The sequence below is a fragment of the Pseudonaja textilis genome, chromosome 16 (genome assembly GCF_049901715.1).
Source record: "Pseudonaja textilis isolate UNSWEBS1 chromosome 16, rPseTex1.2, whole genome shotgun sequence".
In the NCBI taxonomy this organism is placed as follows: Eukaryota; Metazoa; Chordata; class Lepidosauria; order Squamata; family Elapidae; genus Pseudonaja; species Pseudonaja textilis.
The window spans coordinates 2,556,438-2,570,000 of NC_142005.1; the positions used below are offsets into that span (position 1 = coordinate 2,556,438).

The 13,563-nt window shown below is 54.1% G+C and overlaps 1 protein-coding gene across 1 annotated transcript in view; it reads right to left on the reverse strand.

The window, feature by feature from the left end:
- Positions 1-188: 188 nt before the first annotated feature.
- SEMA4A (semaphorin 4A) overlaps positions 189-13,563 on the reverse strand; it is a 37,168-nt gene continuing 23,793 nt past the window's right edge. Inside the window, exons 5-15 of the mRNA XM_087913843.1 lie at positions 12,338-12,436; positions 10,526-10,637; positions 7,891-8,007; positions 6,547-6,686; positions 6,059-6,228; positions 5,624-5,774; positions 5,355-5,544; positions 4,204-4,319; positions 2,833-2,990; positions 1,603-1,718; positions 189-1,136 (exon numbers count right to left, since the gene is read on the reverse strand). Coding sequence (XP_087769969.1) covers positions 481-1,136; positions 1,603-1,718; positions 2,833-2,990; positions 4,204-4,319; positions 5,355-5,544; positions 5,624-5,774; positions 6,059-6,228; positions 6,547-6,686; positions 7,891-8,007; positions 10,526-10,637; positions 12,338-12,436 — 2,025 coding nt within the window. The 3' untranslated portion in view covers positions 189-480. The remainder of the gene's footprint in view (positions 1,137-1,602; positions 1,719-2,832; positions 2,991-4,203; positions 4,320-5,354; positions 5,545-5,623; positions 5,775-6,058; positions 6,229-6,546; positions 6,687-7,890; positions 8,008-10,525; positions 10,638-12,337; positions 12,437-13,563) is intronic.

Below are 13,563 nucleotides of genomic sequence, written 5' to 3' on the forward strand. Positions count from 1 at the left end.
GCAAACATTTGCAGGCTGGGCTGTGAGGAAGCAAGTGGAGCTCCTGCCTGCTGCAATGCAGGAGAAGACAGGAAGGAAGGAAGGAAGGAAGGAAGGAAGGAAGGAAGGAAGGAAGGAAGGAAGGAGGGAGGAAGGGAGGGAGGGAGGGAGGGAGGGAGGGAAGGAAGGAGGAAGTGGGGAAGGAAGGAAGGAAGGAAGGAAGGAAGGAGGGAGGGAGGGAGGGAAGGAAGGAAGGAAGGAAGGAAGGAAGGAAGGAAGGAAGGAAGGAAGGAAGGAAGGAAGGAAGGAAGGAAGGAAGCCAGCCGTCTGGATCTCCAGGGTCAGTTTTGCAGCTGGGGTGGCCTCGTACAAAACACAACCGAGAACGAACGATGTTTAAAAACGGACCCCAGAGGCAAAACCCGGCCGTGTTTGGGAGCCGCGCTACAATCGCACAAGGCGCCTTGGGTGCTCGCCCGAGAGTCCACCAAGTCCTGCGGGCTAAATGGCCTCCCCAGTTCGGGTGTCTTCCCCATTCATCAAGGGGCAGTTCAGGCGGTTGTTGTCCGTATCCACGGCTCGGCTCCCACCTTCCACCTGGACACAGCAGGATTTGGTCCCATCGGCGGCGTCCTGTGACTGGTAGCCCCCGCCTCCTGGGGGGCCCTGGCTGCCGTTGAGGGGGGCCTTCTCCTGCACCGGAGCCCTGCTGGACTCGGGAACGCTGCAACCCTGCACTTTGGTTTTGGCCTTCAGCTTGTCGTGGTAGGAGAAGAAGCCCACCGCCACGGCCACTGCCAAGGTCATGGAGAGCAGGACTGTCACGGTCACAAACTGGACCCAGTAAGAGCGCCATTCGCCCACGGGCACCGCCTGGTGCTCCAGGCTGCCTTTGCCGCTGCTGGCGCCGTCCACGGGGAGGTCGCTGCGCACGTCGTACCAGGCCACCCGGTGCCGGTAGCCGTTCTCGCTGGCCCAGCAGGCGTATTCGCCCAGCGTGCGGCTGTGCACAAAGACAAGCAGGCCGGTGTGGTCTCGGAGGGTCAGCCCCTCCTGGGATGGTAAGCCGCCTTCCGGGTAGGTCCAGGAGTAGTTGGCCAGGGCAGAGACCTGCGGGCAGGGCAGCCGCACCAGGGAGTTGAACGGGCTGGTCAACACTGCAAGGAAGGAAAGCAAGGGTGAAGGTGTGACTCGGCTCCCGGAGGGACGAAAACAGCTCCTTGCTCCACGGACCCCTTTCGGTGAGTGCGGCGGGGTGGGGAACGACGACGCTTCCAACTTAAGAAAAAGTTCCTTGTGGCTGTACGGCCGGAGAGACTGACCCAAAGGCTCCGCCCAAGAGGCAGAGGGGGAGTCCAGCTCCCTTCCCTTTGGGCACAACCGCCAGGTGCCAAGGCAACTTACACAAAGAGTGTCAGACAAACTCTTTCCTTTTGAGAACAAAGGAGAAAACACCACGCTGGCCACTTTGACCCCGGGGCCAGACCCTCCTCCCCGGGCCGGCCCTCCCTCTTCTGCCCAGGGGAGGAGGTGGTGCCAGGGCCTCGTGGCACCCGCTGGGGCAGCCTTGATGCGCAAGGCCGACTGGCCCAACGTGAGCTAAAGGCCGTTCCTCCGCTCTACCTTTCAGGGAGACTCCATCAGAGTCATTCTTCGACCTTGGCATGGCTCGTCCCTTCCCGCTGTGGCGCTGGCACACGGCCTCGGCCTTCCCCTGCTCCACATCCTGCAGCCACGTCCTGGAAAGAAGGGAGGGAGGGAGGGAGGGAGGGAGGTCCTGGAAGGACGAGGAAGGAAGGAAGAAGGGAAGGAGGGGAAGGAAGGAAGGAAGGAAGGGAAGGAAGGAAGGGAGGGAGGAGGAAGAAGGAAGGAAGGAAGGAAGGAAGGAAGGAAGGAAGGAAGGAAGGAAGGAAGGAAGGAAGGAAGGAAAGGAAGGAAGGAAGGAAAGAAGTGTGTCACAGCGAGGCCTCCTCCGCACAACCGCTAACTGTCAGCAGGCAACACTTGGGCAGTCGCACAGCGAGCCGCTCAATGGACAACCCTGCCCTATAGCTTGCCCCCATATCCTGGCACAGAGACCACCCCCAAGCCATTTGCAGATTGCACCCACCCAACTGTCTGTTATCCCCACAAAAGTACAGAGAGCATAAAATATTGAATATAGCATGGAAGGGACCTTGGAGGTCATCTAGTCCAACCCCCCTGCTCAAGCAGGAAACCCTGTATCATTTCAGACAAATGGTTGCCTTGAAAACCTCCCGCGATGGAACAACCCACAACTTCCAGAGGCAAGTCCTCGACTTACAACTGTCACTGAACCCACAATTACAGCCATTAAGCAGGTCACTGCGTGGCTGCACCCGATTTTTTGAATTTTGTGTGTGTGTGTGGAGTCCATTGTCTGGTTTCTTTTGCCTGAAACCAGAAATGAATGCCAGTTTCCAGGGTGGGTAAAACATTATAAATTGCGTCCGCGTGACTGTAAATGCAGGCTGGTTGCGCAACTGTCTTCTGGGCCAAGCCAGCCTGCCTCTGATCCCCAGCCAGAGCCTCCCTACGAGGCAGATGGGCGGTTTCTAAGTTAGACACATAAGGAAGCATATAAAATAATGATCTCCGCTGCCCAGCAGGTTGAAGGTCGGGGAAATCCAGTGGATCCAAACCAACACAAACCCTGGGAATCCTGTAGAAAAAAGGGGTCTCCAACCATGCTGGCTGAGGAATTCTGGGAGTTGAAGTCCACAAGTCATCCGCTTGCCAAGGTTGGAGACCCCTGCTGTGAAACGAACACACACACACACACACACACACACACACTCACACGCCCCTCTCTTCCCTCCCTCTCTTGCTCACCTGTTTCTGGGGTCCTCCCCAACCGCCCGGCACAAGCGCCCATCCCAGGCGCAGTACGGATCGCGTGCCAACAGGCAGCTGGCACAGGTGGCATACACACTGCAGTTGGCCAATCGGACTTCTAAGATCCCTTCGGAGTAGCCCACGTAGAGGATGCCCTAGGAAAAGAGGAAGGGGTCTTTGGCACCACATTCTTCCGGAAAAGGAAAAGCCAATTCCGGACAAAATTCCCTCAGTTTGGGGAATTTCACCTCGTTCATTATAATTATCCGCTTCAAGGTTCATCAAAGAGAGAAAACTAGCCACCGTTTTATTATCTCATTCGTATGACTGCATTCACATTCGCAACAGTAATACTACTACTAAATGTGCAAATGATACAACAGTGGTGGGACTCATCTCCTTGGTGTGTGTGTGTGGGGGGAGAGGGAGGAGTCTGCCTACCGAGATGTTGCTTTCATGGTGTGGAGACCATAACTTGGTCCTCCACACCAATAAGACCAAGGAGCTGATAGTGGACTATATAGAAGGAACAGATCAGACCTCCAGCCCTTTGCTTCTCAAGGGAGACCGAGGGGAGCAAGTGGCCAGTTTTAAGTTTCTGGGTGTTACCCTAAAAGAGGACCTGACCTGGGGGGCTCACATTGCAGCCCTGGTCAAAAGGGCCCAGCAGAGATTCTACTACCTGAGGCTTCTCAGGAAACAACAACCGAATGGAAAACTGCTGGGGACCTTCTACCGCTGCACCAGAGAGAGTATCTTAACTGACTGCACCTCTGTAGGGTTTGCCAATTGCACAGGGGCAGATAGGACAGCACTCCAGAGGGTGAATGTCATGGCCCCTCAGAAGATCATGGGGTGCCCTCTCCCCTCTTTGGAAGAGCTTTAGAGCTCCCACTGCCTTAAGAAAGTTCAGAACATCCTCAAAGATCCATCTCATCCTGGGCAACCCTTTTTTTTTTTAACTATTACCATCTGGCAGACGGTACAGGAGAATAATAAAAACAAGGACAAATAGGCTGAAAAACAGCTTCCATCCCAGGGCAGGATCTGAATTCTACTGTATAATGTAATATTAATGCAATATCGGGTTTTCCATTCAATAGAACGTGAAGGATGTGTGTTTGTGTTTTATTTTTATAGTCATTACGTACACGGAAGATGGCGTTTAATTTCATTGTGTGAGGTGCAATGAGAATAAAAGTAAACTAAGCTAAAACATTTATGCTGGTTGAAGGTTGATCTTCTCGCATTTTTTTCCTGACCAAACCCCTCGGAGGAAGACTTGGGCCAGAAAAGGGGGTCCCGGAAGAGGTCCCTCTCCCCTCCAATTAAAAACACCCCCTCCCCGGGCTGATGAGGAAGGCCCACCTTCTCGGGAACCAGCAGCAGGTTCTGGACGGGTTCCGGCCTCTCAAACAGCTGCACCTCCTCAATGATGTGAGCTTTGCGTCCGACCACCACCGCCTTGTGCAGGGAGCCTCGGTCTGCAGGGAGGAGCAGAGGTGGGGGGGGGGGCTGCCCGTCAGAGGAGGGGGGGGCTCCTACTCAGCCTCCCCCCCCCCCCAACCCGATGATTTGGGTCAGATTTGGAAAAACAAGGCAGCACCCCGGGGTGGGGGGGAGGGATGAACTTCCAAAAAACAAGGCAGGGCTGAACGCCGAGCCAAGGAGAGTTCAGTAAATAGTCTTTTCCCACAACAGTTTGCCAAACAAAAGTGAGTCCTCGACTTACGAGCACAACTGAGCCCAACATTTCTGTTGATAAACAAGGCAGTTGTTAGGTGAGTTTTGGCCCATTTTACGAACGCCCCCCCGCTACCCTGGCAGAGATATCTCTTTCTTACTTTAGCTTTCTTTTTCCTGCGCTTACAATTTTGTTTACAATTTCTTATTTTGAATTTTCAGCTCTCCGCCCCCCACCTCCCCAAAGGGGCAGGACTCAAACCAGGCTTCAGCCTTGGACCAGGGTAGGACGTGACAGCAGCCTCCCAATATCTGAGGGGCTCCCACAAAGGAGGAGGGAGGGGAGGGGTCTTCTGCAAAGCCCCCGGAGGGAGGACAAGAAGCAACGGACGGAAACTAAGCAAGGGAGAGAAGCCACCTGAAACGAAGGAGAAACTTCCTTAATGGTGGGAACAATTAGCCAGTGGGACTGCTTGCCACCAGAAGTTGTGGGTGCCCCCCTCAACACTGGAGGTTTCTAAGAAGAGGCTGGACCGGAATGGTCTAGGGCAGAGGGGCCCAAAATCAAGGCCAACCGGCCACAGCCGGCCTGCAACGGGTTTAGTAGGTCTGGCCTGGAAAGAGCAAAGGACCGGCCCCATTTTCGGCCTGGATGTCCTCCTGCAGCGCCCTGCCGGCCAAGAGAGAGGGAGGGCGAGGGGGCGCCTGTCCCGCCTCCTCCCCCTCCCCTCGACCCATGGGGAACTGCAGTGCGGATCCGGCCCTCCAAGAAATCCAGCCGGACACCCCTGGTCCCCTCCAACTCCGCCGTTCCAGGTGGAGGGAGCCCGCCCTACCTGTGCCCAGGAACAGGACGGTGCAGGCGGTCCCGCAGGCCGCCTGCGCTTGGTGCACCGCGATGCGGGTGTACTTCACGTCCTCCTTCACCAGGAGGGGCTGGTTGTGGACGGGGGCCACCTTCTCATCCATCAAGAAATGGTCCTTCATGAAGGTCAGGGCTTTGTCGGACGAGGGGCCCACCGAACACTGGAGGGAAGGGGGGGAGAACGGTCAGGAGGCGAGACCCAGGGCACCCCACCCTCCCCTGCAGAGGGGGGACACTCACGCTGCCAGGCCGGGGGTCCATGGCGGGGCCACTGTAGGTCATCCATCGGGAGCAGTCCTTGTTCAGCTCCTTGTACTTGCCGGCAAAGGCCTTCTCGATGGCGTCCAGGCTGAAGGCGCAGACGGCTGAGCTGCCGGAGCTCCCGGTCTGCCTGCGGGGGGGGGGGTCGTATGGACAGGCCAGCTGCACCTCAGCCATCCCAAAAGCCCTCTGCACGTGCTCAGGGTCTTTATTGCGGGATTCCCCAAAGCTTGGCAGCTGGATGACTTGTAGGCCTCAACCCCTGGGGGTTCCTCAGCCGGCAAGTCGTCCAGCTGCCCCGGTTGGAGACTGACCCCCCTGCCTTACGAGGCAGGCTGCAGACTCCCCCGTGGCTGCCGGGGGGGCCGCCTCACGTCCCCACCCCACCCCCGTGCAAACCGCCCCGCCTCTTACCACTGAGAAGCGAAGACCCCGTAAAAGAGGGAGCCGCCCCCCGGCTGCGGGAGAGCGAAGACGTGCTGGAGGACGGTGTGGGGGAAGAGCCCCGCCTGGCTGCAAGAGAGCTGGGCCTTCAGGAAGGTGGTCCACTTCTTCTGGAGGACCTTGTCCCCCCCAACGTCGTTCTGTGGGGAAAGACCCTCTCAGGAGGCAGCCTCGGCTATGCCCGCGCTTCCCGGCAGCAGTTGGGTGGTGGCCTGTTTGGGGGCTGTGGACTTCTCCTAGCCCCTCCTGGAGGCCACCAGTAGACTTGACTGGTTTGAGCAGGAGATACGACGGTTAAGCCCGGACCTGAGTCCGCAGGGCGACACTGTTTCCCAGCCTTGAAAACGGCAGGACTCGGTGCTTGCCCTAACGAAGGTTCTGGTCTCCAGCCTCAGCCTTCTCGGCCCAGGCGCCCGGCTGAGGCTCGGCTCGAACGGAGGACGGGGGAAGCCTCTCACCTTGCACACCCGGGCGACACGGGACACGGTCAGTTTCTCAAAGAAGTCAAATTCCTTCGCTGTCTCTTCAAAGAAGAAGTAGATCTTTTCCTCGTCCGGAGGCCCCGGGACGTTGAACGAGGCCACGAACACAGCATCGTCTGTGCAAACACCAAGGGTCAGCTTCTCTTCCGTCCCTTCTCACACAGACACAGAGCGACTGACACTCTCTCTCTCTCTCTCTCTCTCTCACACACACACACACACACACTCACAGTGTGAAGACCCAAAGGGGCGTGGCACAAAAGCAACAGAGTCACAAAAGTAGGCAAAGTCCCTTTAATTCCTCCAACTTGGCCCCCAGCGTCCAGTTATCATCGGCTGGAGGAAAAAAAAACTCTCCCAAAAACAAGTCTTTAAAGGGAAGAAATTCATCCATATAAAGTTCATATAAATTATAAATAAAAACCAACACAAACCACAAGCTGCAGCAATCAACGAGACAGGGCAGGACGAGGAATTGCAGACTTCAAAAGATAACAAATCACACACAGTTGGGAGGACGCCAGAACTCAGATAAGACTTGACCAACAACAATAACACACGCTTTGCTTCCAGCCAGGTGCTGTGCGCAAATGCCCTGTTTAAATCCTGTTTTCCCAGCTGCAGCTAATGAAGGGAATCAGGGCCCTTTCCTCTCCCATAAGCCGTGTTGCTCCCTTATCCATTCCTTCCTGCGTGCCCTAGGATGAAGAGGGTTTGGACCTGGGTCTTCCTCTGAATGCCCAGCCCTACTGTGCCCTTCCCCCGTTTCCTCCACAGCCACTGGAGCCCCCCTCCCGCTCCCGGTCAGCTGCTCAGCCTCCCCCTCCAAGTCAGACTCCAGCAGGGGCAGGACACATAGCAAAGGTGGCTTTTTCCAAAAGGCAACTGGACTTCCTTGCTTTCTCTAGAGTTTTTTTTTTTCTGTTTTCAGTTCTTCAAAACTGAAGCAGCTTCTCGGATAAAAGAAGCGAAATAGTTGCAAGGAAAAAGAAAACAGAGAAAGTCCAGGTGCCTTTTGGAAAAAAAACACCTTTGGGACAACCATGACCTGGATGGTTGAGAATCTATACACACAGAGAGAGAGAGAGACACACACACACACACTCACAAGGGGGGGGGGGCTTGGGCCCCCAACAGAAGCATCCGTTGCTTAGGAGATGCGTTTCTCCTGGTACCCACCAGGTCTTGGTTGCCAAGACGACAGCCAGTCCCCAAACGATGGAGGCGGCCGTGGGAGGGAGGGGCTAAGACCCTTCCCCCTCTGCCTGCTAGTCTCCCCCCCTCCCCACCCCCACCCCCCACCCCTGTGTCTGCTCTCACCATGCAGCCAGGAGAGGAAGCCGTCCGTCTTCAGAACAGTCCGGCTGCCCAGGGTCCGAGAGATGACCGGTTCGTTGCCCTGGAAGTTATTCATGGTGCCCGTGTAGAGCTCTCCACCTGGGGGGGGGCAGGGGGGGGGAGAGAGAAAGCAGACCGTGAGATGGGCCCCCCGCCCCCTTGCAATCCTTCCTGCCTGCTTTCCATCACCGCAAAGCTTCACGGGAGGCCTGAAAACAAAGCCCTGTTTTGTACAAGATAAACTCTTCTCCGGGGGCCGCTCAAAAGCGAGAGGGCAGGACAGACAAACTTAAGAAATGAATAAATAAAATGTCCAAACTTGAAAATGAAGGCCATGATCAGGCTGCTGAGAGAAAGAGTACGCAGAGGCCTATTAAACCGGCAATAAAGAATTATAAATAATCGGCAGCTAGGATTGCATTTGCGCAGAATTGGAAAAACGATAAAATACCAGCCGAGGGGGGAAAAAAATGATTCAGAAAATATTTGAATGCGCAGAGATGAATTGATTAATGCTGGAAATTAAGGAAAAAGAAGAAACTGAATATTATTCGATATGGGATTTATTTCATCAATGGTTAGAAAAGAACACAAGTTGCAATTGAGTAGATGAATATATATAAAAAAAAATCAGTGAAGTTGCTTATAAAGATAACGAATATAGAAGAGGAAATGATTTATGATTTACAAAGAAAATGTCAGTACTGTTATATTGGTTAAAAATATTAATTATGAGTGTTAGCACAAGATATATGCACCCAGTCAAATGAAAGATGAAATTATTGTAACTATTTAAAAAAAATAAATTGGGCAGCAAAAAAAGAATTATAAATAACAGAAAAAAACAATAGAGTAGCAGCTGATAGAAGTTATTCCAACGGGGGTTTAAGGGACCGGAGACTAAAACGTAGGAAGATCAATTGCTGAATTGGGTACGTCTAGTTTAATGAAAAGAAGGATCAGGGGCGACGGGATAGCGGCGTTCCAGTATTTGAGGGGCTGCCCCAAAGAAGGCCGGGGGGTGGGTGGGCGTCCAAGCTATTTTCCAAAGCACCAGAGGGCAGGACAAGAAGCAACGGAAGGAAATGAATCCAGGAGGGAAGCAACCTGGAGCTAAGGAGAAATTTCCTAACCTTGGGAACAATTAACCAGCGGAACTCCTTGCCACCAGAAGTTGTGAATGGTCCACCGCTGGAGGCTTTGAAGAAGAGACTGGGCAGCCACTTATCCTGCTTGAGTAGCGGGGTGGACTAGAAGACCCCCTCCAAAGGTCGCTTCAATTATTCTATAAACACCTGGGGGCATGAATAGAGGGAGGGTCTCCGAACCGAGGGAGCAGGCTCCATCTTAGGACCCTGAACCTGATGGCAGGAAGTCCCGTCTTCGCTCTTCTCCTCCTCTTTGGGCCCCCCTCATCCTCAGCTTTGCTGGCTGGGGGATTCTGGGAGTTGAAGTCCGCCAGGCTTAAAGTCGCCAAGGTTGGAGACCCCCTGCTCTACGGCACAGACCCCCTCGGTGGATGCTACAGACCCGACCCGCCCCCCCCCCCCCGGCCAGGTCAGCTCTGAAATGACAGCCTGCCCATCCTTCTGGGTTGGACTACACCCCCCAGAATCCCCAGCACCGCGGCCTTGGGATCGGAGAGATCGAGAACTGAGGTCGGGCAAGGGGTCAGGGAAGCTGTTGGAAAGGATCCGTGCGTCCTTCAGGAAAGAGAAAAGGAAAGAAAAGAGAAAAAAAAACGGGCTGCGAGGCGCGAGGAATGAGAATCGGAATAGAAATCTGGAAGAGGGACCTGGGAGGTCTTCTAGTCCAGCCCCCTGCTCAAGCAAGAAAAAACTATACCATTTCAGAGAAATGGCTGTCCAGTCTCTTCTTTAAAACCTCCAGTGCTGGAGCAGCTGCAACTTCTGGTGGCAAGCTGTTCCCCTGGCTAATTGTCCTCGCGGACAGGAAATTCCTCCTTGGTTCTAGGTTGGGTCTCTCCTTGATCAGTTTCCAAGCAGGAGACCCTCCACCATTCCAGACAGGTGGCTGTCCAATCTCTTCTGGAAGGCCTCCAGGGGTGGGGCCCCCACAACTTCTGGTGGCAAGCTGTTCCCCTGGCTAAATTGCCTTCACCGTTACGTTTCTCCTTCCTTCCAGGTTGCTTCTCTTTGGGGTTAGTTTCCGTCCACGGTTTCTTGTCCCGCCCTCTGGTGCTTTGGAGAATAACTGGACGCCCCCGGGTCTTTGGGGCAGCCCCTCAAATACTGGGAAGGCTGCTATCCTATCATAAGGAGCCTCGGTGGTGCAGTGGTTAGAGCGCAGGACTGCAAGCCAGCCCCACTGCAACTTGGCAGGTCGAATCCCATTCAGGCTCCAGGTCGACTCGGCCGCTGGAAAGCACTATAAAGCGGTATATAAGCCTAAGGGCTAGTGCTATATCACTCCTAATTCTTCTTCTCTCTGGACTAGCCAGACCCAAAACCTGCCGCCATTCTTCATATACATTTTGAGTCTCCAGGCCTTTGATCCTCTTCGTTGCTCTTCTCTGAACTTTTTCCAAAGTCTCAACATCTCCCCAGGGCCTCCCCCCGCCCCTCCCGGCTCCCCCCAGGTGCCCGTCTCTGCTCACCCACAATGAGCGCCGTGTTCTGGTGCCGCGGGTCGAAGGGGCAGAGCCCTTTGCCTTCCTGCAGGAGGGGCTGCCCTTTGGCATCGGCCACCAGCGTGAAATTCTCCACGTCCTGGCAAGGCAAGAAAAGATGGGGGAGTGAAGGGAAATATCTCCCCCAAGGAACAGGCAGGGCGGGCCCCCCCTGCCTTCCACAGCGCCCCACCCCACCACAATGCCTCGACAATAAAAGATAACCCACAATTTGCTCCCAACAGCTGGCTGCACGCAACTTCCCTTTTTAAACACAGTTTTCCCAGCTGCAGCTAAGGAAGGGAATCAGGGCCCTTTCCTCCCCCGTAAGCCACGCAACCCACGCTGCTCCTTACTCCGTTCCTCCCTGCGTGCTCTAGGATGAAGAGCGGGTGGGCCTAGACGGGGGAGGGATTCAAAACTTTTAACAACTGGTTCTGTGGGAGTGGCTTAGGGGGTGGGTGTGGTTTGGTAGTCATGTGACTGGGTGGTGATGTTATTGGCTGGGCGTGGCCAATTCAATATCACTCCCATCGAGGCACGCATCTCCTCGCCAGGCCTCACGTGATTGTGGGCATGCTGCAACGGTCGTAAGGGTGAAAAACGGTCACAAGTCACTTTTTTCAGTGCCATTGTAACTTTGAATGGTCCCTCCACACCACCAAAGTACCAGCAAAGGAGGGGAAAAATACTCCAGAGAAGTTCCAGAGACAGGAAGTCTAGTCCTGCCAAGAATGTTAATAAGGGCTAACGGAGAGGCAGTTTCTGTAAGCAACACCAGAATGTTTCCTTCCTGCCTTCCTTACAGGATTAGCCCAGAAATTTCTTCTAACAACGGTTCTCCCAACTACTTAGAATGTTAACAACCGGTTCTAGCGAATAGGTGCGAACCGGTAGAATCCCACCCGTGGGCCTGGGTCTTCCTCTGACTTCCCTCTCCCTTGTTCTACCTCCCCCCTGCTCTGCCCAGCTGGGCGTTGCCCTTCCCCAGTTTCCTCCACAGCCAACAGAGCCCCACCCCCGCTTCCTGTCGGCTGCTCGGCCTTCCCCTCGGATTCCGACAGAGACACGACAGGTTGCTACCACACTGTCGTCCCAAGTGGGACGGAAGGGAGACCGTGAAATCCACGGGTGTCAATTGAATTGGGCAAACCCGAGGTTGGTTCAATCGGGCCCCCCGACACCGTGACCCTTGGCACGCCAGCCGACTGCAGAGGTGAATGAATATGCGGGCCTAGAAACCAGGCACCCGGCGAGTTCTAGTCCCGCTTGAGACAAGAAAGCCGGCTGGGTGACTTTGGGCCACTCCACCTCTCAGCCCAATCCACCTCGCAGGGTCGTTGTGGTGGGGAAACTAGGAGGAGGAAAGAATATTAGGCGTGCTTGCTGCCTGGAGTTGTTTATAAAGCAATAAAGGCAGGATAAAAAAATCTAAGAAATAAAAATAAATAAAAGGCCAGAAGTAGGCCACAGAAGCATGCATTCCTGGCCTGGAATTAACCCTGATTCCAAACTCTGCCAAGGAACGCGATGAACTTGTGCTTATAATTAGTAATACTGGAAGGAATGCAAGGCCAAGCAGCTGCCCCGCCCTTTTCTTTCTTGCATTTCGAGGGTCTCCCAGGTGTGGGGGAAGAGAGGAGACCCTCTGCCACCCAAAACGACCCTTCCGCCTTCCACTCAGGGTCCGTTCGTGTACTTATACGTGGGGGGAAAACAGCAATAACAACCAAGTGGCTTGTGAGTAAAGAGGGACGGGGCCCCTGCGAGACCCTTTCCGCTGCTCCCCGGGAGACTCACGATGTAGGCGCAGGTGGGGCTGAAGGCGTAGGTGCCACAGGTGTAAAGGTGGGTCTTGTTCAGCTGAACCAGGATGCGGATGAAGTTGAAGCACTCGGTCTGCGGAAGGAGAACCGGGAGGGGGGGGGAAGGCAAGTCAGTTTCTGTTTAAATTTTGCTCAGCGCGCGCACACACACACACACACACACCCCACACACACGAGAAACGGTCCTTAAGAAGCAGAACTGAGCCAGGAAATTGGGGGGGTGGGGGTGGAAATCAGATTTCACTTTTGCACTTTTTTTTCACTTTTTTGGTTTGATCATTTCCTGAATTTATTTTCCCTTCATTTATTGAGTCCTTTTTCTTGGGAGTCTTCAATTCTCTCTAAGCATCTCTAGGATCCCCCCCCCCCAAAAAAATCCCCACCCTTAGATAGCAATTCAGGGGAGGGGAGGGGTGTGTGTACTATGTTAAATGCTTTTTGGGGGGAGTTGAGGGTTACAAACAGTCTACAATTAAGTCCTCAACTTACAGCTGGTGGCTTAGCAATTGTCGAAAGTGACAACCTACCTTAAAAGGGGGGGGGGTTGTTATCAGGATCTGACATTCTGATGGTGCCCCCCCCCCCATAGGACCTCGTCCTAAAACAGTTTAGCGGCAGGTTGGCACTTCCAGCCACAGCCAACAAAAAAAAGCAACGGGCTCACTTACACAACCATGACATTTTGCACCTAACAGATGCCACGTTCGCTTAACGGCTGCTGTAAAAAGGTAATCCACAACTTACAACCATTCGTTTAGTGACCGTTTGAAGTTACAAGGGCGCTGAAAAAAAAGGGGACAGGACCATTTTTCACAATTGCAACCAGGGCAGCCACCTGGTCAATGTTGGGACACGCGGCAACTGACTCGTAGTTATGTCGGATGCAGTGTCCCTTGGGTCGCGTGATCGCTTTTTGAGACTTTCCGAAAGGCAAAGACAAGGCGGGTTCACTTAACAACCGGGTGACTTAAGAACCGCAGCAAGAAAAGGTATAAAACAGGGCATCTAACATCTGCCTTGCTAAGCGGTTCTGACCCAAACCTTGTTCTAAGTAAACAAACCCCATACAGAGATAAAAGCAAAAGCTTTTAATGATTCTTTATGAATTCCGTTCCTTCCCGGTTAAAAGGCTGTTTCAAACTCATTGATAAGAACGAGCCTTGCCAAGGTGGTGCAAGGCTGCCAAGAACACTAGATAAA